The sequence below is a fragment of the Harpia harpyja genome, chromosome 23, assembly GCF_026419915.1.
Source record: "Harpia harpyja isolate bHarHar1 chromosome 23, bHarHar1 primary haplotype, whole genome shotgun sequence".
NCBI classification, from domain to species: Eukaryota; Metazoa; Chordata; class Aves; order Accipitriformes; family Accipitridae; genus Harpia; species Harpia harpyja.
This window is the reverse complement of record NC_068962.1, coordinates 8,775,484-8,801,953: the sequence shown is the minus strand read 5'-3', so window position 1 is coordinate 8,801,953 and position 26,470 is coordinate 8,775,484. Positions and strand designations below refer to the sequence as shown.

Genomic DNA, 26,470 nt, shown 5'->3' with positions numbered 1-26,470 from the left:
AACAAACAAAAAAAACCCAAACAAACAAACAAAACCGCCCCCCAAACCATAGCAAAGAGCTGCATTTTATGCAGCCCCTTCGTGTTGGTGCCGTTTTCCTTCTCTTTTAATCGAGGTGATGTCTCGGGAGGTTGTTGCGTTCATGGTTGCGGTGCGGGAAGCCGGAGGGATGCGCCGGAGGGATGCCAAGTGGTCCAGCGGGCGACCTGCCTCCTCTGGGCGAGTGCCTCTCACCCCTCCGCTTTACTCGATTACTTGCTTTGCCCCGGCACAAAGGCAGCCCCAAATAAGTGATTTTCCTGGGATTTTTTTTTTTTTTTCCCCACCGCCCGTGGCCGCCCGATACCCTGTAGGAACAGCCGCCACCAAACGGGCTGGGGAAAAGCTCGCTCGCCGTGACATACGCCGGGTACGGGTTTTGTCAGGAAAAGTGAAATATTCCGAAGCGATTTGCAATACGGGGGATTGATTTTGATTGCCCGGGGTAGGAACAAAAAGAAGACTGTCTCTGACCATAGGCTGGGGGCCGGCTTTATTTGCCAATATCAATATTTGTGTGGAAAGCTTAAAATATGTTGTTTTTCCAAGAGCTGAAGTTTTAAAAGGGGAGGAGGAGGAGGAGGCCCGTGGATGAAATATTAGCAGCATATCGGTTAACCACTAAGTCCTTTTTTGTATTCATCTGGCCGTTTCTGGTAAGAAGGGCAGAGAGTCTAGAGACACGGGGATAGATGCTCCTTAATGCAGGCTAGCGTTTCAAAAGCTACAGGCAGCTCTCAGCAAAAGACAAAATAAGGCTGAGACTGTACAGAGCCGGGTGCTGAAAGACCGGAATAAAATTGCTCTGCGGCTTTCAGCATCGCTAAATTACACATTTTTAATCGGATCTAGCACACATCGCTAGCCTTGAAAACCAGCAGTCCCTGTCAAAGCAGCTCAATGCATCCGTTTGTTAGTGCCTCCGACTGGAACAGGGATCTATTTCTTAGCCCCTGTCCCTTCTGTCTCACACCTTCCTTTTGCTTCGTGCTTAGAAACCAGAATGTGGACCCATATTTCATGCCTTAGAAGAAATCAATTCATCTGAGATGACAAGGCAGCCCCCCACACACTCTCCAGGCCCCTCCATACATTCAGAGCCTCGGGGTCGCTCCGGTAATGTAGCCCGTATATTTTCGGAATTGTCCCAATATTAATCAAACTGCCAGCAGGGAAGACGGCGTAACTAGCAGAGGAGAGCTTTTCTTTTGGGTTGCTCGTTTGCAGAGGTGCGCTGATGCTCAGTGCCCTGCACTTAGCTCTCGGTCGGTTCGCGATGGGAGAGCAAGAAGGGGTCGTTGGTAAAAAAAAAAAACCCAAACCCCAAACCCAACAAAAACCCAACAAGAAACCAGCTTTATTTAGTTAGACTTCTACACTTAAAACTCTTAATCAGCTTCTTTGGGGAACCCCCCCCCTCCTTGGAAATAAATTCCCGGGGAGAGGGAGGAGAAGCAAATATTCACCCGTAACATACTGCATAACCTACTAGTGAGCTTTTTCACATTTGGATTCTTCTCCTAAGGCGTCTCTTTCTTTGATCTGAAGAACGGTGTTTGTATTTTGCCTCGCGTGTATCTCTACAATTTGTTGGCAGGCACGGCGGAGCGGCCGGGGGGGGGAGAGGATTTGGATTTCAAAGCGCAGCCCGGCTCGGCTCGTTCAGGAGCAGGTTTGTCCCCCCGTAAAGGCTGGAGGGGAGGACGGGGGGGGCACACAAACACCTCCCCAGGAGCCGGGCCAGCTCCGGCTGACGGCAGAGAAAGGCTGTGCCTGTCTTTCCTGTCATCCCGAGTGGAAAGCCGGGTCCTGCTCTTACACCGAGTGCGGAGAAAAAAAAAAAAAAAAAATCGGATCCGAGAAGCATCTTCGGGAGCAGAGCAATTCTTCCCGACGGTCCCAAACTGGACGGGGCTTTGAGTCGCACGGCCCAACTTTCAAATCCTTTCTAAACTGCATAAAGGGCTACAATAGCAGCCCGATAAAGCGTAGATTAAATTCTTGTAGGATTTGTTTTTATAGCACATATGTAAGTAGGATTCATTATAATTTGAACTAGATCAAGATAAGAGATTAATGCTTTTATAGAGCATCTCTGCTGAGATTTCCTATGGGGCTAAGATTAAATCCACACACTAAATATTATCTCATTCCATTTTGTGTTGAAAGAAACGTTAGACGGTCCAAGAAGAGTCATTACGTGTTGCAAGAAGAAAATTGTCGAGGTTCGTCCAGCTCTGACAGCAATCCCGCTTTCCTAACGGGCGGAGAGGGACGGGGAAGCCCTTCACCAGTTCCATGCCTTCGAGCCCCATGAAAACCTTCATTTTACCAGTGCAGGTGCCATAGAGAAAACCTCCCGAGCAGCTGGGGTCCTGTCAAAGCGCCAAACTGCAGGACCCGGGAACTGATTGCTGTCGGTAACGTTTTGGCTGCTTTGGGGACAAAACCTGGGAGCGTCTGAGCCTCCAGTCCGGCTGGGAAAGGCTCCAGGCTCGGCCCCGCCGTCGTGGGAAGCGACACATCCCTTTCCCTCTGCGGGATGTGCGGGGATCAACGGGCTCGTCCTCTGCCCACGCAGAATTAACGTGAAATTCCCGAGGGGAAGAGTAGGCGATTTGCTCCTACGCTTTCCCTTCTCGCTGAAAATACCGAGCCCAGGTTTTGGGTAAAGTCACTCCAAACAACCTCAATTAAACACTTCCCCTCCGAGCGGAAAATCTGAAGGCTACCCACCTACAGCAGAACCGATTTTTGTTTGTTTTCTTACGTGAACCAAAACTGCCCTGTAGGAAGAAAGTTCGTTCAGCGGGGCTTGGATCGGGACCTTTTTGCAGCCTGGCTGCGGAGACCTGAAGCACAATCGTTACTTTCAGGCATTTAGGATAGTCATGCTTAACATACTTAAAAAAAAAAAAAAAAGTCTAACGGCCCCCAAAACTCAACACTGTGATGTATTGCACTTTTTTTTTTTTTTTTTTTTGCTGGCAGTTAAGAATACTTCACATGATTCTTCTCACAAACAGGATATCTGGAAAATTCTAACTCAGCCAAGCTAGATTTTGAATGTGTAATTTGCAATTTGCCACATTCCGCTGGCAGGGCGGGAGATGGGGAGCGAGTCTTTTTACACCTTCTTTCTCCTCCGCAGCTCAGGTCCGTCGTTCCCAGGACGGGGACTGGGATGCTGGTCGCTCGGAGGGTCCGACCTCATGCAGTCAGATCTCTGGCTTTGAACGTGAAATGAGCCGCTAGGTAAAGCCTAGAAAGAAAACCAGAAGGCTCCTGGAAATGCTGAACCATTTGAGCACCTGTTTTTCGAGCCAGCCGGCTCTCTTCGTATTTCACGGACCCTCCTTCCCCCCGCGGCTGTTGGGGTACTCCATCCCACTCAAGGAAACTCATCGCTCCCCTTCGTCCCCCCGGGGAACCCCCAGCTCTCAGCTGCACAGCTTCCCCTTCCATTTTCCCGGATAACTGGAGCGTGTGTGGACGTGGAAGGAAGCGAACGACGTCCCCCCAAATTCGTTTAGCCCAGTCCCAGGTAGCGCCTATGTCTTCCCGTGCCGTCCCTAAATTAATTTCGTGTTGTAACTTTTCTGAAGGGAAGTGTTGGTGTAAAATGGGTGAAAAGAAAAATCTTGTACTGTGTCCCGACGTCCACCGTTAAAAAACGGTGTTAGGAACCGGGAGGAGGGACGGGGGGCTGGGGATTCCCGGGCGTTTGGAAGGGAGATGCTCGCCCGTACCGCTGCCCTTCTCGCTTTATTTCAACCAACGCAAAAACTCTTGAGGACACCCCTCGAACAGGCGGTAGCACCGTTTCTCCCGGGCTGGGGACCCCAGTAACCACCACTCTGCCCAGTCCAGGGCTGGCTGGTTCGAACCGTGCGGGTCCCCCCCTCTTCGCTTCTCCTCACGGCGTTCATTCCTCGGCAGCGAGCCGCTCGCCATTTACCGCGGCATCCTCATTCCTGCGCTCGGGGTTGTAACTTCGGAGCTCAGGAAAGGGAGGAATGCGAGGGCGGAGGGGGAGGAAGGCAGCCCGTCTTCCTCGCAGGAGGGTGCCGAGGCGGGGATCCCCCGTGGGGTGAGCGGCCGGGTTATCTCCCGGGACAAGGCTTCCCCCGAGGAACTCTTACGGACTTGCGGGGGCGAGCTCCTTCACACCACCTCTGGCCACGAAACGTCTCGCCATCACACGTAACACCCTTCCACAGAAGGTTTAGGAGATACTCCATCTCTGGAAACACAGCGGCACATCTGCGAGCAGCTCTTAATAACCGGGCTGCCTGGCGGAGGGAAGCGGTCCCTGAAGAAAGATGCTTTTCAAAGCTGTCTCACCTCAGCGCGGGATTTTTTTAATTCCCCCCCCCCCCCCCCCCCTTTGCCGCCTTCTCCCCCGGGATCTGTCCAACCCCTTTTAAATGGTTTTAGCCCGCTGAAGTCAGCTTTCTGTTTGCAAGCTTTTAAGGAGAACGAATGCCATACGTGGCGCCAATTCTCCCCTAGGTTACATCTCTCCTTCCCTTTGAAGTCAGCTGGGTTGCACAGAGGTAAATGAGAGCAGAATTTGGCCCCTGGAGCTAACAATGATGTGGAACCGCTCTGATTTTTATTTCTTTATTTATTTATTTTCCAGGGGGAGGAGGGGCGGATTTTAAGATCCGGTTATAATTTGTGTCGCGCTCTATTTTTAATACTCAGATATTGGAAGCGCGCGTAGAAATCACGGCGCTCGTCTCGCCGGGGAGCGCTTTGCAAAGCCGGGGCCAGGAGCGAGAGGACTCCCCCCCCCGGGGGGAAGATGCTGCGGGAGGGAATCTTTTTTTTTGAATTATTTTATTTTATTTTATTTTATTTTATTTCTCAGCGGAGCGGGACGGCAGGGAGTGGTGGGCGACACACGACAGAGCAGAGAGGACTGGGCAGCCTGTCCCCAGCCTGGTCCCCAGGACACGCGTGTCCCCGCGGGCGGGCACCCACGCTTCCTACGGCCCCTCTAGAAAAAAACCCGCTGCTGCTGCTGGGAGCTCTTGGATTTTGTTACGGGGACACTGCCTTGTCCTCGGCTCCCCTGCAGTTTAATAGCTGGCTTTAAAGAGGGACATTTATTGGGATAAAAGTGGATTGCAGCCTGCAACAACGCTGCATGTGTCTTTCATTTAAAAGACACCGAGAGCTGCTTCCCCCCCCCCCCCCTTTTTTTTCCCTCCCCCAAGGCATTTAGTGCTTTTAAGGCATAGTTACAAACAAGCTGCCGAAACGCCAGCACACGGCGATGCGGGCGGTGGGGGGGGGGGGAGCAGGGAGAGGGGCTATTTCCCCGGGTCTGGAGCAGTTCCCCCGGGCTCCGCGTCCCCCCCCGCAGCCGCAGGCTGGCGTGGGAAGCAGGTTGTGCTGGAGGCAACGGGGACGGAGCTGGGGAGGTGGTGGGGAAGGGCAGGTTGTGGCTGTGGGTGCGTGGGGTGATGCCCGCAGCTACTCGGCTGGAGCTGAAAGAAGCATCCCTGGCTTAGCTGCCCCTTTCTGCGGGAAAAATAGCAAAAAGCAGAGATCAGCTGAAGAAGGAGGGGAGCTGCTCGCCGGGAAATAACGCTGGACCTGAACTGGCCTTCTCTTCACCTTTGGCTGGGTTCACAGGAAAGGTCTCCAAGAGGCTCAGCAGTCCCGGCTGGCCATCACTGCACCTATACTTCAACCGCTCATTAAAGCTTCACTTCTTCTCCCCCCACATGGGGGAAGGGCCCACGGAACTGCTTTCTAAAAGAGCCTTAATAGAACAGACAAGCTCGGGCCCACGATGCTGAAATACTGAAGTGATTGCAGACTCGCTTTTACTTCACTCCAACGGGAAGCAGGGAGCAACCCTTTTCCATAATTGGGGCCTTTTCTAAATAATTCCCTATCTCTCTCTTGCCTGTGCTTTAAATCCTGTCTGTGCGTGATAGGACCAAGGAATTCAACACTTCAAAGCTCATACTTCGGGTGAAAACCACCCGCTTTTTCAATATCCATAGGAATGCATGTATATATGGCTCGTTTCTTTTTCTTTTTATTAGCTAAGACTCTGTTTTAATACTTTCATTTAGAAACTGTATTTTTTTTCAAGTCGGTAGTGATAATATTTCAGGAGATTTGAAATAAAGGACCCGTTTTAACCGCTTTGCGCACATACACACACACACACACACACAGAAGCAGACTGGAGGTCTGTTTGATACAGCCAAATTCTCTTTTAGGCTGGTTTCTGATGTGAGAGATTCCTAGTTTTAAGTTCCTCTATTTTCCATTCCCTCTACACAAACAACCGCCTATAATATTTCTTCTTTCTCTCTTTAAGTCTAGGACCTAACTTCTGAGCTGTTTAATAAAGAAGGAACACCGGTTCTTCATTTTACAGCTTCAGAGAACAGGACTGCAGCTACCGAGGTATCAGTCAAATTGATTAAAGAAGATCCTTTACTCGAGGGTACGTGCCCCTGAAATTACCTTGCTCTAAGCCTCTCGGGGAGCTGGGGGGAGCGGGAGGAAAGCGAGGGATTACTCTCTTTCCAGGATCCCTGGAGAAATGTGAATAGGTTGCAGAGGGGAAATGTCCTTTTCGTGTGTCCTTCCTCCCTCCCTGTCTCCCCTCACCCTCCTCGCCTGCTCGTGTGTGTCTGTCTGTCTGAAACGGATCTGTCTGTCGAAAATGGGCCTGGAACTCCCTCCTGTGTTGGGATTAGGTCTTGGGGGACCCGGGGTGGAGTTACACTGCTTGCCTATTTTCATATTCATTAGAAATGGGAGGTTGCATAAGGAGCCCTGCTGAGCTTCAAGATATAAGAGCAACTTCGGGTTCCCTCTTTCAAGACAAGACAAATCAAAGGCTCGGAGGCAAAACAGCTCCCTGAGCTCCGAACGCCTTTCCCTCCCTCCCTCCTTCCTTCCCTCCCATCCTCTCCCTCCCTCCCCTGCTCACAGTCCGGCCTCTGTCTAGGGAAGAGGCTCTCAAGCAGCCTTAGATGATTATGGATTTTCTGAGCGAGAAGTTTGCCCTGAAGAGCCAGCCGAGCAAGAACAGTGACTTTTACATGGGAGCAGGAGGCACTTTGGAGCACGTTATGGAAACTTTGGACAATGAGTCCTTTTATAGCAAAACGTCAGGCACCAAATGCGTGCAGGCCTTCAACCCTCTGCAAAGGGCTGAGCATCATGTGAGGCTGGAGAGGACATCACCCTGCCAGGACACCAACGGTGAGCCGCCGTCCCGGCGTTATTCTCGCTTTGCCCTCCCTGCAGATGGAGGGGGCAGGCCGGGCCTTCTCCCGCCCGCCCCGGGGAGACCAAAGGCGCCTGGCCGGCCTTTGCTTGCTGGCATGCGAGGGGCAGTAGGAAATAATTACGGTAACGGTGATGATGGTGATGATGATGATAGGACCGGGAGAAGGCGACCGCCTCCTTCGAAGCGCTCCTTGCCTCCCACCGCTGCCCCTGCGCCCAAGGCGGGGGACGCGGAACGCGCAGCGCCGAGCACCCCGGCACAACCGGGGAGGCTGGGGGGGACGGGACGGGGACGGGGACGGACAGACCGGCGGGGCGGCTGCCGAGGGGGGGGCTCGGCCCCGCTCCCCGTCCCGCTCCCCGTCCGGCCGCGGCGTTTTCACGCGGGGAACTGCCGGGAAAAGGCAGCGGCGGGTGTCGGAGGTTCCGCTCCGGGGTGGGAAGGGGAGGTGGGTGGGTGGGTGAACCCCGGCTCCGTGGAAGACCCCCCCCCGCGAGGATGGCTGCGTGGGTTGTGGGTTTGGTTTTGTTTTTTTTTTTTTTCTCCGTTGTGTTAGTGAATAACGCGTGAGAGGGATTCTCCTGCTGACCGAAAACGACTTCGGTAATTCCAACGACAGCCTCACATGCTATTTTCGCCTAGCTGAGCGGCAAGGAGAACGGGGAATGTTTTCTTTTCGAAACTTTAAAAACCATCCCCATTATTCCAACAGTATGTAAATCACAGATAGAAAAAAAAAAATCAAAAAATATTTGCCTAGCAGAATTGGAAAACATGGTTAAGATCAGCTGCAATAGCGAGACTAACAATATCTTACATTTTTTTACTTCATCTAGGCACTGAAGTACTTTTTTGAGAACATCCTTTTTGTGTGAAACAGTTTGTAAGGAACAATGACAGATTTCTGCAAGTGCGACTTAAAAAAACCTACAGAAAATTGATTTATACATTGAAGTTTTTCTTAATTAGCTCTTTTAATGTGTGCCTTGGGGGCTTTGGGGCATTTCCTATCTATGTATGTGTTGATAGTAAGTATCTAAAAATTGTGTTTGGTTAAAATCAGCTCGGACTGAAAGAAAAGAAATTGCTGAGAATGTGAGAAAATCCCAAAGCAAGCTTCTCACCATATGTTACATGCCATCTTTGTAGATTTTAATTTCATTAGAGTTTTAAATTTTTTTTTGCCTGTTTCTGAGGCGGGGGGGGGGGAAGCCTTTTTGAATCCGGTAACATATCGCATGACTTTTTCAGTGATGTGAGACATGTAAAAATAGAAAAAATAGGAAATGTTTTCATTTCTTATTAAGAAGCTACAGAGGAATATTTCTTATCTCTACCACTCAGATTTTACCTAAAGACAAATAGTTCCTGCAATCCTTATACAAAGTATATGAAACGATCTCTTCTAATAAGTTAACATTTTGCAGAAACTCTCTGCATTTTGTAACCATAACAAACTTAATTGGAAACAATTCCACTTTACAAATCCAAGAGAAGGTATATGGAATCTCTTGAGTTTGTAAAGTGAAGTTAATTTTCGGTTTCATTTGCTTCTTGATTTGTCAGTTTACAGCTATTTTGTTTACTTTACAGTTATTTTGTATTTTCATAGAAATGGAGATTTTTATATCTGCTTCCAAGTTTAAAGGCGCATTTGTCCATAGCTTTATGCCACTTATCTTATACAAAAATCTGGTTTGGGCTAAGATTCCTTATCTGTGCAACCCTAGTTGAAGCTGATTTCATGGATTATTAACTACTTTAGTGGCAGAGTGAAAATATTCAAGCACTCTCATGCAGCTTCCTTACACCGAAAGATTTCAGATTGTATTTTCAGATACGATTCTCAGTTAAAATTCAATGTGACTTAGTACTTTTACTCTGTTTGTAGTTAATATTGCAGATTCCTCTTCCACGCTCTCGTGTAGAAATACGCAGCCAAATAGAATCGGGTTCCTTGTGAAACTGCTTTATGTGAACTCTTGAATCTGAAGCCCCCCCCTTTAACCAGTTCTTTCCCTCCCCCACCTTGCGTACAGTGAACTATGGGATTACTAAAGTGGAAGGACAGCCTCTTCACACAGAGCTGAGCAGGCCCATGGACAATTGCAACAACCTCAGGATGTCTCCGGTGAAAGGGATGCAGGAGAAGGGGGAACTGGATGAACTTGGTGATAAGTGCGACAGCAATGTCTCCAGCAGTAAGAAGAGGAGACACAGAACAACGTTCACCAGTTTGCAGCTGGAGGAACTGGAGAAAGTATTCCAGAAAACTCACTACCCCGATGTCTATGTAAGAGAACAGCTAGCTCTGAGAACAGAGCTCACTGAGGCCAGAGTCCAGGTAGGAACCAAACTTCAGCATTTCCATCACAAGTTCTGCATTGTAGGAACTGGGAAACGACACTCTTGGGGATTGTACAAAAGCCCATAAAGCTAAAGTAAATGGCTCGGTTTGCTTTATTTCTTTATGGATATGAGCTGTTATGCTGCAGTACTAAAATAACTTGTTATTTTTTCAAACCGCTTGTGTTGCTGTTCTAGAAACTTGTTTAAAGGATGAGAAAACAACATCAATAGTAAAGCAGTCTTGATGTCTGGTAGTCCTTTTTTACTGTCAGAATTCCAGGCAGGGAATACGTAAAGCTTTACACGTAAAGATCCCATTAAAGAAATGTGTTGCATGTAGTCTAGACTGATGACGATGCAGAACTCGGACGCAGAGGATTCTGTGTGTGTTACGGCATGAAAAGTACAATCTAAAAAGTAATCAAATTCCTTGTTTCCACCCAAAGAGTATGCAGTGAAACTGCACATACAAAAATGTGTATAAATATACATATATGTGTGTGTGTGTGTGTGTTTGTGTCTGTGTAGAGCAAGGACATAATCTTTTCATCTCTGTTGTATGGAATGAGCTTAATAATCACAAAATTGGGAAGTACATTTGCTGGTTTTTAAACTTGCATTACTGATGGTTAATGTTATTCTAATTTTTGGAACGAAACAGACTGTTGACCACTTAGTGCAGTATTTGAGTATCTTAACTGTGTACAAAGTTGATTCATTCAGTATGTGCTCGTACAGTAATCTCAACAATATTTACGGCTTTGGATGCGCAATGGTGAGAAAAGAATCTAAATATCCAGGAAATGCAGCCCTTCCCCCATTTAGAGATCTTCCCTTAGAAAAGGGTGTGAGCTGCCTTTTGCAAGTTTATTCTATTTTTAGAGATCTTCCCCGTTCTGGTAATACTCACCATTTCAATTTAGGGAATAGCAGTCCTGTCGATTCTTGCAGACTGGGATTAATTTTTTTAATTTAGTGACTCGAATATGATAACAACTTCACAACTTGTAATTAAACACATACTAACACATGCGTATAGAGAAATAGACGTCAGTGCACATGCACACAGCTGAAATTAAACCAGGATCACTTTCAGAAATGAAGTCAGCTAATTAATTTTATAAAGAAATGTTCTTTCCATGTCTATTCAACCAGACAGCGTATTCACTGTTGTCATCGGAAAACAGAGTCCCAAATCGTGTGTCAGTTACCTCAATACGACATCAGTGATGCCGATGGAATTTAGTTCAGTGGCTTTTAACTCTTCAGGCTCTGTGCAATCCCTCTCCCTCTGAATTTGGTACAGTTTTCCAAGTATGAATTCCATTCATTACGATTTAGTCTTGACTTTAAAAAAAAGCTTGCATAATGTTAAAACACTATGCTTACAGTTGCATAATCCTGGAATAATGTGAACTACTCCAAGAATAAATTAGTAGTCAGAACAGGGAGGGGAGAATTGGGCTAAAATATGTCAACTGGCTTTTTATCACACATCTTTCTAAGTTTTAGAAGCTTCGTATGGTAAAGGTATTAGCATTAAGAAAGTAAATGTAAAAACATATATGTCTGCCCCAGACTTTCACAGAATATCTATTTCTATTTTACTTAAACACGTTCTCCCCTTTCTTAAAAGATAACCGATCTTTGCATTTCTCATACGCTAAATATGAAAGGAAATGGTGATCATTTTTATCCAGAGTAGCAACAGTATTCCATCACAAGATTAAGCAATTTAAAAGGCCTTACATCATTAGAGGCAGCATCTGGCAATTCAAGGATAACAAGCAGCAGATTTTTACATTGCTTTGTGGAGGCAAATGGTTACTTTATCTCTGCCAAGAGTCAGTTTCTAGTAAAGTGATGTAAACAGAAATATTTTGGGGGATTGTCAAAAGAAAAAATGTGTGCTTTTTTTCTTGTTTAGTTACTATAAATTCAAGCAAATTGTTTGATTTAGTTTAGCAGAGTGATCAGCTGGATACCTTACCCACATTTCCCTTCACCGCCATTTCATCAACATCCAATTTAATATTTGTCCTGCATACATGCAGAGAGCGCCAACCTGAACCTAATTTATCTAAGTTGTTCTCTTTCCTGCTGCATGTCAGTGAAGTAATTGGCACCCATTTTAAGGAGACTGTCAAGGTCTTTTTTTCAATGAAAGAGCCTCATGACCACATTCCCTTAGCGTGTTCAGGAGAATTTTTTTTTCTTTCCCTTTTCTTTTTGCTGAGCTTCAGGCATCATAAATAATACAAATTGACCCACAAGGTCCCTAACAATATATACTCAGCAGTTACATGCATGGGCCTTGCCTTGATTGCTGAGTACATTTTAAAAGATTGCACATACTAAATTTGCAACAAGTCCTTGGGAATTAAAATGAGAATAATTATGCCCTGGTTGCTTAAGCAGCATCAAAAGACATTTGAGTTCTCCAAAGAGCAAGGCAAAAACTGAATTGTAAAACAAACAGCGTTATTTTAAATATCCCACCATCAGGGATCAGAAAATATCCCTCAAAATGGGATTCACAGGCAGTGTCTGTATAAAAAAAAAAAAAGTCTATTCATGTATGTATCTAACCAAATGGATTCACAATCCATTTAGCCAGAAGACTAATCAATGGCACTGTATCCATGAAAAAAAAAAAAAAGGTTCTGTTAGTAGCGTGACTTCTTTAAAAAGAGTCAGAACGAGTTTGCTCATAGCTGAACAATAAAGAGTTAGTTGGATAATATTACTTTTATAACGGAACAGTTACTTTTCTTAGCAATCCCTTTAATTCATCAGGATAAGTCTTAGCCAGTCCAAACTAAACTGTTTGAAAGAAAAATATTTTTTTGAAGACCACAGGAGAATGACAGATATCAGTCACAGCAAGAAAAGTGCATGTAATAGGTTTTGAGATAACACCCGACACTCAAAATATTACAGAACAGTCCAAAGGTTATTTAAGCACAGAGAAAATAGCTTTTAGTTGACAAGAAGGCATTGTTTCAGGTCTAAATTATTTCATAGTCTAAATGTAAAGTGCCATTCTGTAGTTTTCCATTGTCAGAAACAGGTATCACCTAACACAAATGTGAAAAAAATGTCACAATAGTTTTAAAACTGTCTGTGATCTCATGACTTTTTATTATCTTCCTGCTCTGTTAGTCTTCCTTATAGAAACCTTTTCTGCAGTGCAAACTACTGTCCTGGTGCCAGCTTTTCTTGCCTTTTCATTGCTGCACTTGATAAAGATTAGGTACACCTCTAGGAGGCAGATCATAGGTAGGCATGTCAAGTCAGTGGGAATGTGAAATTAAGAGAAAGTTTCTTTACAATTTGATTTGCTGCTACTTGGTGATTTTCCTCTACGGAACTGAACTCTGTCAAAATTAGCACTGCCTGACAGACTGATCTTTCCTCTGGTTTTTTTTTGTTTTTTTGTTTTTGAGACACTAGAAACACTAGAAAGGAAATAATATATGCTTTTAAAATAGCCAGAAATAACTTAAGCAGGTCTGACATTGAGAAGAGTGAAACTGCAAGAAATTACTTCTCGGGCAGAGAACTTCCCTTTCTTAGATAAACAGAAATTTTCAAAGCTACTGTCCATAATCTCTTGGCTTTTTCCTAAAACTCTTTGCACAGTATGTAATTGAGTTTACCTTGATGATTGTTTCCTCATATACTATAGGTTTGGTTCCAGAATCGAAGAGCAAAATGGAGGAAAAGAGAACGCTATGGTCAGATCCAGCAAGCTAAGAGCCATTTTGCTGCCACCTATGATATATCTGTTCTTCCAAGGACTGACAGCTACCCTCAGGTACGGTAAAGACCAAGTAGTACTTTGGTTCTACGTTTACCTTCTCTTCCCTCCTTAGGCACACATGAGCACAGAAGATGCACGAAGACTGTCCTGTGTTTAGCTTTCTGTGTTCTTTAGACACGTCAACAGGACCTGCCACTGTGAACAACAGTTCCGACATCCAATATGAATAATTAACTCTTAAAATACAAGTATTTTTTAAACAACCATCTTAGGATCTGCAGAGTTTTGCATAGGTTATGTACTGAGAATGGCTGGCAATATGGTTGTGCAGCTAAGTGTTTTCTGCACATAAAATTATGTGGGGGTTGGAATCACTTTTAGGTCCATACACAAATTCTGGGTGAAGTCTAGACCCATTGAGATTGACAGGAATGATGTAATTTTGACCACAATAAGGTCAGGATTTCCCTTCTGGGATATTTATATTCACAGGCACAACTGTTCTAACAGCTCTGGTCTTGCATGCTTTGGTAAGATGAGGCATAAACTATGTGATCTCTGGGCAACTACCTTCTGATGCATTAAACATGCACCATTTCTTTACGGACCATTGAACACAAGTAGTCTTCTACTAGCATGAAACCATATTATGGCCATGTCCAATCACAATTGAATGTATATGGCTAGGAGAGGGAGGCAGAGAAACAAGAAAGTTCTCTCAGACAGTAGTAGTTTAATTTATTTTTTTCTTTTCCAGTGGTCCATTAGTATATAGTAAGGTATACTGTTTAATAAGATCATAATCTTCTGTCTCTGTTCTCCAGTCCTTTGGTTTACTGCCTTGCTTCACTCTCTGCTATTGTTTTTCTGCTTGCTTGTTTTAGTACATTGAATACTTTTATTCTGAAGCCATTGTTTTTCACGTCTCTAGCTTCCCATTGCTTTTACCACAAAATTAAAAAAAAAAAAAGCACCATACAAAGCAAAAATCTTGTCTGGGTCCCTGTGGTAGAGTCTTTCCACTGCTGATGTCCTGGTGCTCTTCTAGTTCATCAGGTAGTAGGGTCTCTGCCAGCCTTAAGAATATACTCATATTCAACGTGGGCTTGCTTTGGTCATGCTCTACATTGGCTGAATGTGATTAGCTTAGGACCAGAGGCCTCGGGCCCAGGTGTCATCTACCCAGCTTAAAGCGTTTTACTTCTGAGGAGGTCGCATGTTGCTAGGTTTGGTGCCTGGGCCGGAGCTGGTTTGTGTTCCAGGCAGCTCAGAACACGGGCACAACCATTTCAGACCTGGTGGCACCTATAAGTCTGTTTTTATTTTATTTTATTTTGTGCGTTAGCCCAAATTACATCAGAAACCACTGCATGATACACTGTTTAAGTAGGAGGGGACAATACTTGCTTGAGACCTACCTAGGTGAAGGTGTGCAGAAAGACCTTAAGCACTCCTAGGCAGATTCACAAAGACATAGATGCGCAGTCACTCGCAGATCTCACTCAAGGTGTTCAAGTATCTTTTGGTACTGACTTATCTATAGCATCACAACATGTAATACAAGGAACAGTACTTAAGCTTTGGGCTTTCTATCCCTGACTCAATTATCTAGACTAAATTTTGTGTCTCCAAGCTCATCTTGTATTTTTAGTAGGACTTTTAATCTAGAAATTTTCCCAATTGACAGAAGTTTCATTTGCGTAAGATAATGGAATAATGCAAGGCATTGGTAAGCACTTAAAATGGTTGTCCTAAAATTAATGTTTTTAAAAAAGAAACACTTTTGAATTAGATGATAAAATCAACCATAAAATTCTAAACCCAATGAAATATCTATTTTGTACTTTCAGATTGTTAAAAAGATGAGTGAATTCACTGCATTTCTATTTACATATTTGTTAAAAAACATCTTTCCTAGGCTGACGGTACCGTTAACTAAGTTTCAGCCTGGCAAAATTTTCTATCATTAATTTATAAGTTCTTAAAAACAGGAGATTGAAATGGAAATGTTGGTACCGTAATCTTAAATAAAGCATCTCTAAAATGTGTAGAAGTATAAAATGTATACTCATTCATAAACATAAATATATAGTACTCACCTATAACCACAGACTAACACACTGCAGGTAAACAGGCATAAACGCATAACTGAGTCTGGTCACCTGCACGAGAAAATTGTGTTGTACTGTACTATAGGAACAGGAGCAAGGAGCTCAACTAAGGTGTGAGTCCACTTTACGTTAGCTACTTCAGTGAAGTGCTTGCATGCATGGTTTGGCTACATGATAAAAACAAGGTAGCTTACTCCTCAGTGAAGAAGGTGCCTACTTTGCTGTGTACTGGAATACGAATAGGTGTCCAGGCAGTTATCACAGAACAGTCAGTGCAAGTTCCTGTTCTTGCTAACCTCATGGTAATTTTCACAGTTTCACATTCTTAAATCCTCACCTTCAGTAAAACCATGTCTGTATCATATACATAATATTTCCAGTGAGAATGCTTGAGACAATGAAAATCCATATTAAAACCACAATAACCACTAACATCACTACATTCAAATCTTTTGAACTAGATGTCCATTTATAAGTGCCTCACTTATGGAAAATAAATATACAGTACAGTACATGACTTGCTATATACTCATCAATCTATCCCACAGTTCATGCAGAAAGAGATATTTAAAATTGTTATCTGCCTGTTTGGTTTTAGTGTTGTAGATTGATTCCCAGACAATTCCATTGTTTCAGTGTAGTTAATGCAAGAAAAGAAATCAAATACACATTTTTCCCTTTTCTTTTCCTTTTTTTCCCCCTCCTTCCCCCTGCTCCTCCCCATGTACAAGCACTCTTATTGTGACACTGACATAAGTAAATATTAGACAAGCTTTGCCATAGTTTTGAGTAAATAGTTTTTCTTGGGGTTGTGGGACACAGATCACTAGAGCTTATTTATGAAGCCTTTATTAACACGGGGGAAAACAGACTCTCTGTCGCTGGCAAAAAATATAGGATGAATGTTGAAAAAGGATGAAATCAAGCTGAGATATTTACTGCTGTGTGGCAGAAGGAACAGGACCAAATGTGAATTTCTGGTGTGCATTATATGAATTTGCAGTCTGAAGATTTCTGTTTTGAGCCCCACCACGGATATGTTCACAAACCAGACATCCCACTTGCATTCCAGCAGAAACATCAGTCTCCTCTGCAGTCAACAGAGGGTGTGGAGACCCCTGCTTAGTCTCTTCACCAATTATCTTCATCGAGTACAAATTAAGAACATGATGCTGCTACGTGTTGTGTGACTGTATAAACCTGAAAGGTTTTCCTGTGAGGAAATGATCTTTTCAAATAATTTCAGATAGAAGGTTGGCTCTGAATCAGAGAATGGTTGGGGTTGGAAGGGACCTCTGGAGGTCGTCTGGTCCAACTCCCATTTCTATAACCCAGTCTAATTTTGCTATTAAATTACACAATTTAGGGTTTGTTTTTTTTTTTCTAGATCTTAATTGTTTGCTTTGCTAATTCAGCCTAACCTTAATTATTTTTACAGTATGTTGACTTTAGGTGTTGCTTATTGTGCAAAATAGTTGCTCGGCTGGCTGCCAAGAAGTTCAGCATCTCCTGAACTTTCCAAATTCTGCACACATACATCTTCCATTAATTATACTGGCAACACCTGAATTGCAGAGGAGGACAGTTAGTACAACATTCCAGGACAATCATCTGTTATTCACATGTTTTTTCGAGGCTTTAACATTAAAAATGCCACAACGTTGTTTCCACTGAGATGAAATATTTAACTTTTGACAACATTATGCTGAAAATCAGATTTTTCTAGGAAGATGTTATATACAGTACTTTTTGTTCATTTTGCTAAAAGGTTTCAGTTTCATTAGTTTCAGTATTTAAGCTTCAAGTTCCTCTTGCAGATGCAACACATTGTGGTCTAAGTCATCTTAAGTGCACTCAGAAAACAATTCACTGGTTAAAACTCTTATCCCAGACACTTTGAGCCTCATTAACTAGCAATATTCTGCTGATGGTATGGAAGCTAAGAGGCAGCATCCTAACATCAGTGGGAAAATGAATGCAGATTCACTTCATGGAGATGATTACTTCAACTCATCTGAGTAAATGTTAGTAAACAAGCAGTACTTGATTCGGTCACCTAAACACAGTGTCTAGTGTTATTAAAGATGTTTTGGGATATCTGAGACACTGTTACCGTGCTGATGAACAGGACTTAAAAGAAGGATGCACTCTTCAGGGGAGGCAGTTGGTGGTCAGATAAATATTAGACAGTTGTGTTTAGGAAACTTAATCAGAGGGCCTTTTATGCCAGAGATGGGTTCCCTTTAAAGTTGGTGAAAATCTGGTCAATTAAGTTTTCTCTTCCTAAAGCATAGGGTATAAAATAGGTAAGATGATCTCTAAAAATGTACTTTTTTCTCTGGTGCCTGGTTCAGCTGCAGACATCTATATTTATCTTAGATGGATCTATATATTATGTGTTGGGAGAGGAACAAGAAAAAAGTTGCTTAGCTTTGCTCTTCTCTTACCTTACTGGTCTTTACTTGACTACTTTTACTGTCCTATGCCTAGTGAGAAGGCTAATGTTACAAAGGGTACTTGACCTTGTCAGATTTAATGTTTAAGTATGAGAAGTGGCAAGGGACCAAAAAACCTGAGACAAAATTTCATTTTTATCTCCTCATTTACACACACGAGAGTCAAATTTGGTCAAAAGCCTACAGTATTATCACACAGCTTTCCCTGTATGAGTTAAATTTATAAAGATGTTGTCTTTATAAATATAAGTGCATAAATATGTAAATAAACATGAAACTGTATCCTTGAAAAGCAGATATAAGGGGCAACATTCTTCCCCTACCTAGGCTCTTTCCATACTTTGCATCTTTTCTTCTTGCTTGTTCTTTGAGTCTAGTCCATTTGTTGTCATTGTTCTAAGTTCTTTTGAAAGGGTTTATCCTGTCACACCATTATACCTTCCCTTTTACTATCACATGTGAAATGGACTGTTTGCTTCTCTTACTTACTTGAAAATGCAGGCAAGAGTTGGATAGGACTGAATTTTTTTTTTTTTTTTTTTTGTGGAAAAACCCAGCCTAGTGCAGGTGGGAATCCTGAGGAGACAAAAGCCTTTCAAAGGTACGGGAACTGAAGTGATACAGAAGGTGTAGAAAGAAGGTTGAAATCTCAAAACTAGAAGGAAGAGGCTGAAGTTTACATTCCATCCACCAGACTGATAAATCAAATTAAATACGTTGAACAGCATGGTATCACATGATTTGTTTTGGCAATCAAAGAGTGTAGAAGTGGTATCAGTATACATGTGTTATGTACTAAGTCCTTGGATCATCATTACAGTTCTGCTCTAGCCTTAGTACATATGGGTAATTCTCATTAGCAATAATCAAAGTTACATGCTCCAATTAAATCTTTCATATGGCATATATTAGACACCACATGTTATATGACTTAAAAATTCTTTTAACTGTAGTAGACATATAAATGACAGTTAATCACAATAGTTCATTAAGGCTATGGGTACACTGATTAAGTAGGAGTAGATGTGGTAGACATATCTGAGCTAGCTTCAAAGAAGTTTTATCATCTACTCATGCTGTCTAGCTGTGACAGCATGGAGCTCAGGCTGGGCCACCACCTGAATGGTATGTTGCTTGCTGCATATGTGCTGACTGTTGCACTGCTGTGGCTGGTCTTCCAAGAGTAACACTTCTAATCTTTTTGGGTGGTGTCTGTTCCGCACGAAGTAGTTTGTGCACCGCGCTTTTATTTTTTCCTGGTTCTAAACCATCACTGCATGTGGTCCTCCTCGCAGTTGCAACATTCGGTTTGTTGCCTATTTTTTTTTTTAATGAAACATGTATTTCTTTAAGTGTGTGAGTGACTGTAGCTGGGCCTTAATTATAAGGCAAATCCATTGTTTTCTGAGATAGAAACTTCTTTTTAATAGTATTTTTCAAAGTATGAAATTTTGTCATTAACTGTATCATAGACATGAAATATAATTACTTCTTATCGTAACCGGCCCTGAGACTGCAGTAGGGAGAAGTTACAATTTATCTACAAAACATCCCGTACAAGAATGAAAGCTTGATGACTTCTCAAATCCTGCATTTTTTTGCACCTTAGCAAACTTGTTAAGCATGGAATCAAATGAAGACATTTTTATTTTGTTCACCATATGTAAGGCCTAAATGTGGACTGAACGGGTCTATCACATATTTCAGAGCTGTGGCATTGAGCCTCTCGCTACCAAGGGCCAACGTGCATCTTATGGACATAGCTGAAAATGGTGTGCTGCAGCTCTCTCGTATGTACCTGAACCCAATGCAGTACAGATGATCTTCACATGTTCATTAGGTCCAACAGCTCCTATAAAATGATCACAAATTACACCAAGAAGTATTCTGTCTAGATATAAAGGAAAAAATACGAGAGTGGTAAAGCCTTGGAACAAGTTGCTCATAGAAGTTACTGAATCTCTGTAGCTGGAGCTACTCAAAACTTGGCTGGATAGGGCTTGAGTAACCTGATCTAAATTCAAAGTTAGCTGTGAGCAAGCATTTGGAATAATAATTCCAGAGGTCCTTTTCAGTTTAAATTGTTCTGAGAAGCTATGAATCTGCAAACTCGGGAAGTACAGGCAAACCTCTGCCGATACTTTGGATGTTCTTAAGAGGCCCCCAGAAAAAAAAGTACTGTGGCAAGTGACAGACTAAATTAATTGTGCTGATGGACTAGGAACAGCCTACAGATCACGAGTTGTAAACTAGCAGCTATTGCATTCAATCTGCCTAAAGTAGCTCCTTGTGCAAGCACAGGTTTCACGTTTTCTGGCAGTGGAAGGATTGTTGCTTCACACAAAGAGAGGAGTGACAAAAATGTAGCAAACCAGTCTCTTTGACATTGATGTGCTTTCTATAATTACGTAAATTCTTAACTGTTCAGTTAGTGCCACTGTTGTCTGCTTTGCAATGCCCAGGAACATCCTGAAAACAGAGTCAATGTGTAGTTTCTAATTACCTACTAGAGTAATTATAGTAACATATAAAATAACATAACATATATTATGTAATAACAACAACAATAACTTATTACTTCATATCTAGAGATCTTAAAAGAGATTGTGTTTCCCCTGTGAAGCACTAAACCACACATCCACTCAAATAGAAGCTGTGTGCTCATACGCATCTCTGTTGGAAACAGACTCCAGTCTGGGTGGGCAGGTGACTCAAATAGCATGAGTCAAGACATTTGGTGATGGGAGGACCAAAGCTGGGTAAGTGATAGTAAAACTCTCAGGAAATTTGGAAAATTTGGAGATTTGAGTTTATGTGATTTCTCTAGGTGCTCTGTAAGGAGGCTGAAGCTCCAGGAGCTTGACATTTTAACAGAAAAAAAGCAATGACACCAAGTGGGATGACCAATTACCTTAGCTAATTTTCCTCTGCAGTGTCAAGCAGAAGGTCATATGCTTAGGAAATGATATCATAACCATGTTAACAACCATAACTCTCCAGTTATGTTCTTGTCACAGCTATGAAATGCTATTTCTTTTTTCTATCGGGAAGGGTGTGTGCGTGTGTGTGTGTGTGTGTGTGTGTGTATAAAACATACAGTAGGTAAATATATTGAAGGGCTCTGGTAATTTCATGGTAACCACAAGAGCAAAGCTCAAGTTGTTTGTGATGTTAACAGAAACCAGAGATGTGCTGTATGTATAGCCTCATTCACAGCCTCTGAATTGCCTTTTATATAGTTCATGGATCACACAAGAGTTTAAGAGGAAAAATATTTTCTTTAAATTCATGTACATAATGTCCCTTTTCCTTCCAACATACCAGAAGAAGGTCTGATAATTTTGATGTATTGTAAAACATTATTTATTTTTAATACAGGAATACCTTCTGCACCTAAATTTCACTACAAGATATTTATGTTGTAAATCTTTGCTAAGAAATGAAAATCTAATCTCAAAAGTGAAGTCACTCAACCAACTAAAATGAATAGAAAATTGATATGACTGAAACATTCTTTTGAAAAGCATAACTGTCTCATGAGAGAAGACATAAAGCTTTCCTAGCATCTTGTGGCATTTCTGAAGTTTACTAATTTGGATTCCTTCCTCTAAGGAAGAAACCTAGGGCACCCCTTTGAAAGTTTTAGGAATGAATAGCTTGTTCACATATTTCTTTAAGAAGACATTGGTATATTTTAGGATTTGCAGCTGAATTCTTTTCTCATTTACACCTGTGCAATCTCACTGAAGTTAAATTGAAAGAGATTTGTCTAGGATAAAAATATCTGGAAAATTGGTGGTACTAAACTTAGTTTGCTGCAAACCAAACTACTAGAAATATGGAAGGAAAGAGCGATTTTGTGATACCTCCAGACCACATAGGTTATTGGGCACTTTCAAACTGAGCCTCTGAACCTTTTGAAGTCTTCGCATCATGACTATTAAAGGCAAATTCGTGCGTGTTCCTATTTAAACAGATTTTGGGGGAAAAATCCTTCCCATAATTATATCTGTGCAGCCTGGCAGACTGCAGCATTTGCCATAGTGTTTCTTGGAAAGAAATCTTAGCAAGTCAGATAGATGAGACTTTGTCACATGTGAATTAGCCTTGGAGATGATGAGCTCCTCCAGAAGTAGCTCCTGTATTAGATGCTGCATAGATGAACCAGTCTGTCCCTGGGCAAATTCATCCTGTTGTGAAGGTTCTGAGACTAACTATTTGGCCTGGAAATACCATCAAAAAGAATGGGGTTCTGTGTGTGTGTGTTTGAAATTTTTTTTTTTTCTGGATTCTTTTTTAGCTGTATCAGCTCCCTGTTTCAATTCAGTAAAGAGTTATACCAGCAAAAGAAACTGAAGTGGAACAGTGTGGAAATAGGAATGGGTGACTTGTTTTGTAGGAAGAAAGGGAAAGAAAACCCGAACAGTTGCTTAATCTGTCACTGCTGCTGCAAGAAACATACATGTAACCATGAAATACAATGAAGTACAATTAAAAGTTTCTAGTGTTCCTGAACAAAAAAACCCCAACGATTTTTGTATGGATGACTGAGTTTCTGATTTTCCCAGTTCATGATTAAGACAGAATGTGTGCAGCTTGGGCTTTCAAGCAAAGTGGAGATAGTCTCTGGATCTTATAGGCTTTCAGCTCCTATCTTCTTTACTACTCTCACATGCTATGTGGCTCCAAACTCATCAAGCCTGAGAAGGCAGTAAGCCTTGTGAGTCTTAGTGGATGACTCCCCAGTTGCTGTATACTTAACTACCACACCTTCCAGCTCTTTCAGGGTCCCTTGTTTCCTTCATGGCATATTCTGTAAATCTCTACTAGGATCTGAGAAACCTTCCAGGCAATAGGACACTCAGGAATCCCTGAATCCTGAGCTGTAAGAGATGTACTGCTCTCTTTGGGAATGTTCTGCGTGGTTGAAAGCAACAAACTCGTAAGCAAGACAGTGGTTCACATAGGTCCAGAAAAGATACATCCTTTAATCCCCAGAAAAACCACCTGATCTCTGAAGATCAAAAAAAAGTTTGTGTAATTTTAAGTCAAAACTGGCTCAGGTGGGTTAATTAAGGAGTAATAAGGTAGCTGAGTGAGGATCATGTCAAGCTGCAGAGGGTCTCCCACGGGCTGACTTTTGAGAGACTTCTAAAAACTGCTGAAGGGAGGAGGGCAGGATGGGAACCGGAAAGTTCTGAAACTCTCACTAGAGTCTCTTTCCTCCTGTAGATCTCAGGAGGCCCACCAGAAGGAGGGAAAATCCTCGATATCCTTCCCCAGACACCTTATTCACTTCATTACCTCTCAGCAGACCACCTAAGATATGCAGGAGCAGATGCCTGAGGTGTGCCCAGCTGGGTGCGGGTGTGTGGGAAGGCAACCCACGTGCGTGGGTGTGGAAGTGTGTGTATGCCTGTACATACGCATGTCTGTGTGAACAAGGAGCTGGGCAGAGCAAGAGTTTGGGGAGACGCGCTGCTACTGTGACTTTTCCCCAGCCTTCTGCAGGAAACCAAAATGGAGCATTTACTGGTTCTTTTTTGCTGCTGGAATTGCCAAGGAGACCGAATTAGTTTGTCAGCTCCTGATGACTCCTGCTAATACGACTGTTCAAAACGTTAACTTTAAAAATAAGACTCTCTCTCATCCTTGCTATCTGCACTAGATCTCAGCTAGATGAGTTCAGTGAACTCATAATTTATCTCTTTAGCTTGGTGGTGGTTTGGTGGGTATGTGTTGTTGCAAAGTAATAGGACAATGGGAAAAAACCAACTCGGCTTTAGAAACATGTTTTTATTCTCTGTGTGTGTATGTATGTCTGTCATAATTCATTACTTCCCCTGACCTCTACTTTGGCAGAAAAAAGATCACTCAGCTAGAGAGATAACCTACATATCTTAAAGCCAAAATTCCTTTGTCTATGGATTTGGAACGTAAAAGCAAAATTAAGTTTGAAGTGGGAATTCACTTTATAGCACTAACCGAAGAGTAATTGCAATTATACATATAGCAGAGAACAAAGACATGTGGGCTCAATCCCAGCGCATCGCAGCAATGATATACTGAACAGACAACAGATTTTTAGGATGAAGACAAATTTAGCAAAGTAAAACAAAAAGAAAAGGGTATAGTTACTGGCTGAGAAGTTCTGTGCTGTGAATGAGGGCTACAAATGTCTTGTATCATATCTGTACATTTAAAAAAAAAAAATATCATCCAGGAAAGAGTTATAAGTAAAAGTGGAGAAGAAATATAAAGCTGTATATTGTATAATGGTGAGTGCAAGTGAGAAATGACAGAGGAAGTTAGAGTAAGTCAGAAATTATATCCATATATTACTGATAGGTGCAGAGTAGAGAGTTTAAACAGACAGAAGGACAGCTGCTGAGTGTGAAATTTGGTTGAAGCAAAGTGAATAGAGGAGGAATGAAAGAATGCACAGTCTGAGATAATGACAGGAGCTGACTTGTGCTAGGCCTTAAAAATCTTTCCATCTGTTAATCTAGTAACAAAGAAGTGAAAAATACCTATCCATAAATAGCATCTATAGATAGACGATAGGGGAAGGCCTGAGACTCAGAATGAAGCTTTAAGTGACTGCCAAGTATAGAAGGCATTACACATCAAAGCTTGAATACGTGGTTACTCCAGATCTTCAGCAGACATTGCTGGTAACCACAAAGTTTGTGTCCTAGTCTGTCATGCAACGTTTTCCAGGGATGCACAGTGCAGCCAGTTAAGACTGAGAGCTGAAACAGAAATGTCTCCAAGTATAATTTTGTCTAAAAACATCACAAAAAGAAATTTTATCTTAAGACCATCTTTGAAACAACTTTAGGAAAATCTCTTGAATGTGTTATCAACCATGCCTGTATTTTATGGATTCATTTGTTTTAAAGTAATTATGCAAAGCTTCTCAATATTTAATTTTGCAAATACTTGCTGGGCTTTGCCGCTTGAGAAATCCTGGTTTGTTTTGTTCACCCTTTTATACTGTTTCCTACCGTTACAGTAAGAAAGAATTCTAATGAGGAGAAGGTTTTATGGTGAAAACAGCTATGATATTGTACACTCTTTTGACACCTTTTCTTTGAAGTCAGTTGTGCGCTTCCACTAATTTTACTGACTGGCTGGGCTGATGGCATCCTGAGGTTCAATGGTAAACACTCAGGGTAGAACCACAGAGCAAATGGATGACAGAGCAAGGAATATGATTCAGCAGCCCTTGCTCTTAAGTGAATGATCCAGTATTTTGACTCATGTTAATATCTTCATGGTATTTTCTAATATGATTGCAGAGAACTAGTTAAGTACTTGCTGCCTGTTTTAGAGGAGAAGTAATAATGGATGTGTTAAATAAAGCAAACCAAGCATTGCAGAAAACAAAAGATGAACTATTTAAATTTAATCTTATTCATTTTATATGTTCCAGATTCAGAACAATCTGTGGGCAGGGAATGCGGCTAGCGGTTCTGTGGTTACCTCCTGCATGCTGCCACGAGATACGTCCTCCTGTATGACACCTTATTCCCATTCACCGCGGACAGATTCTGGCTACACAGGCTTTTCAAACCACCAGAATCAGTTCAGCCACGTGCCCCTCAATAATTTTTTCACTGACTCTTTACTTTCTGGGGCAACCAATGGACATGCTTTTGAAACCAAGCCGGAGTTTGAAAGGAGGTCCTCCAGCATTGCAGTTCTACGGATGAAAGCCAAAGAGCATGCTGCCAATATTTCCTGGGCCATGTAATATAGCAGTACCCTTTCTTCATTTCCTTTTTTTTTTTAAATAGCAAACTGAAAACATTTTTATTTCCCATATTTAAAGGACACAACAATAAGCTGCTGTGTGTGGAATGCTAGAAATCACAATATACATGATGTCTGCTTAAACAAATGCAATATAATATTTAACAATAAAACAAGAATAAACCAAATAGATTTACCATGCATCAAGCTCAACAAGCCCTCTTTGTTTTGGTTTTTATATAGAAATATGTCTTGTTGTACCGGTTGATGAAATATGATTATAGAACCCACAAAAAAGAATAAAACTATTAAGCAAATATGTCTACTCCATTGGTTTTTAGCAGTCCTGTATACAAAATTAATGCTTCACGAATGAATACTTCATAAGGGAACAACTCTGTAAAGGAAAATAAATTTATTAGATGAAAACCATGAAGTAAATCTCTAAGCACACCACGCAGAGAAGGAAATATACGATTGTGCACGTTGTGGGTGGAATTTGTAGACCTAACTCTCTCAGCACTGTGCTGCTGCTCTGAGCCAGCTCTGCCTTTTTGCTAACTGCATGTCGAGCTCGTTGGAGTTATATCAATGCACAACTAATGTAATGAGAATAGAAAGTACTCCTTTATTTTATGGACCTGAGTGTATTCCTGTTAAAGACAATGAGATTCTTTTGCCAAACGTATCACTAAAAGCAGGATCATGGTGTTTAATAGTGTTTTCAAAG

At 42.2% G+C, this 26,470-nt stretch overlaps 1 protein-coding gene across 1 annotated transcript; it reads left to right on the top strand.

The window, feature by feature from the left end:
- Positions 1–6,845: 6,845 nt before the first annotated feature.
- Positions 6,846–26,021, top strand: ALX1 (ALX homeobox 1). The gene is made up of 4 exons (XM_052774566.1): positions 6,846–7,278; positions 9,346–9,650; positions 13,344–13,472; positions 25,421–26,021. The coding sequence occupies exons 1-4, from the start codon at positions 7,047–7,049 to the stop codon at positions 25,739–25,741; spliced, it is 987 nt and encodes a 328-aa protein (XP_052630526.1). The 5' UTR covers positions 6,846–7,046; the 3' UTR covers positions 25,742–26,021.
- Positions 26,022–26,470: the final 449 nt, after the last annotated feature.

What these genes read in the sequence shown, in the direction of transcription:
- ALX1 (XM_052774566.1), top strand. Translation starts at nt 7,047, where the DNA reads ATGATTATGGATTTTCTGAGCGAGAAGTTTGCCCTGAAGAGCCAGCCG. An exon ending in ACCCTGCCAGGACACCAACG is followed by an intron (nt 7,279 to 9,345) that starts GTGAGCCGCCGT and finishes CCTTGCGTACAG; the next exon opens with TGAACTATGGGATTACTAAA. An exon ending in TCACTGAGGCCAGAGTCCAG is followed by an intron (nt 9,651 to 13,343) that starts GTAGGAACCAAA and finishes CATATACTATAG; the next exon opens with GTTTGGTTCCAGAATCGAAG.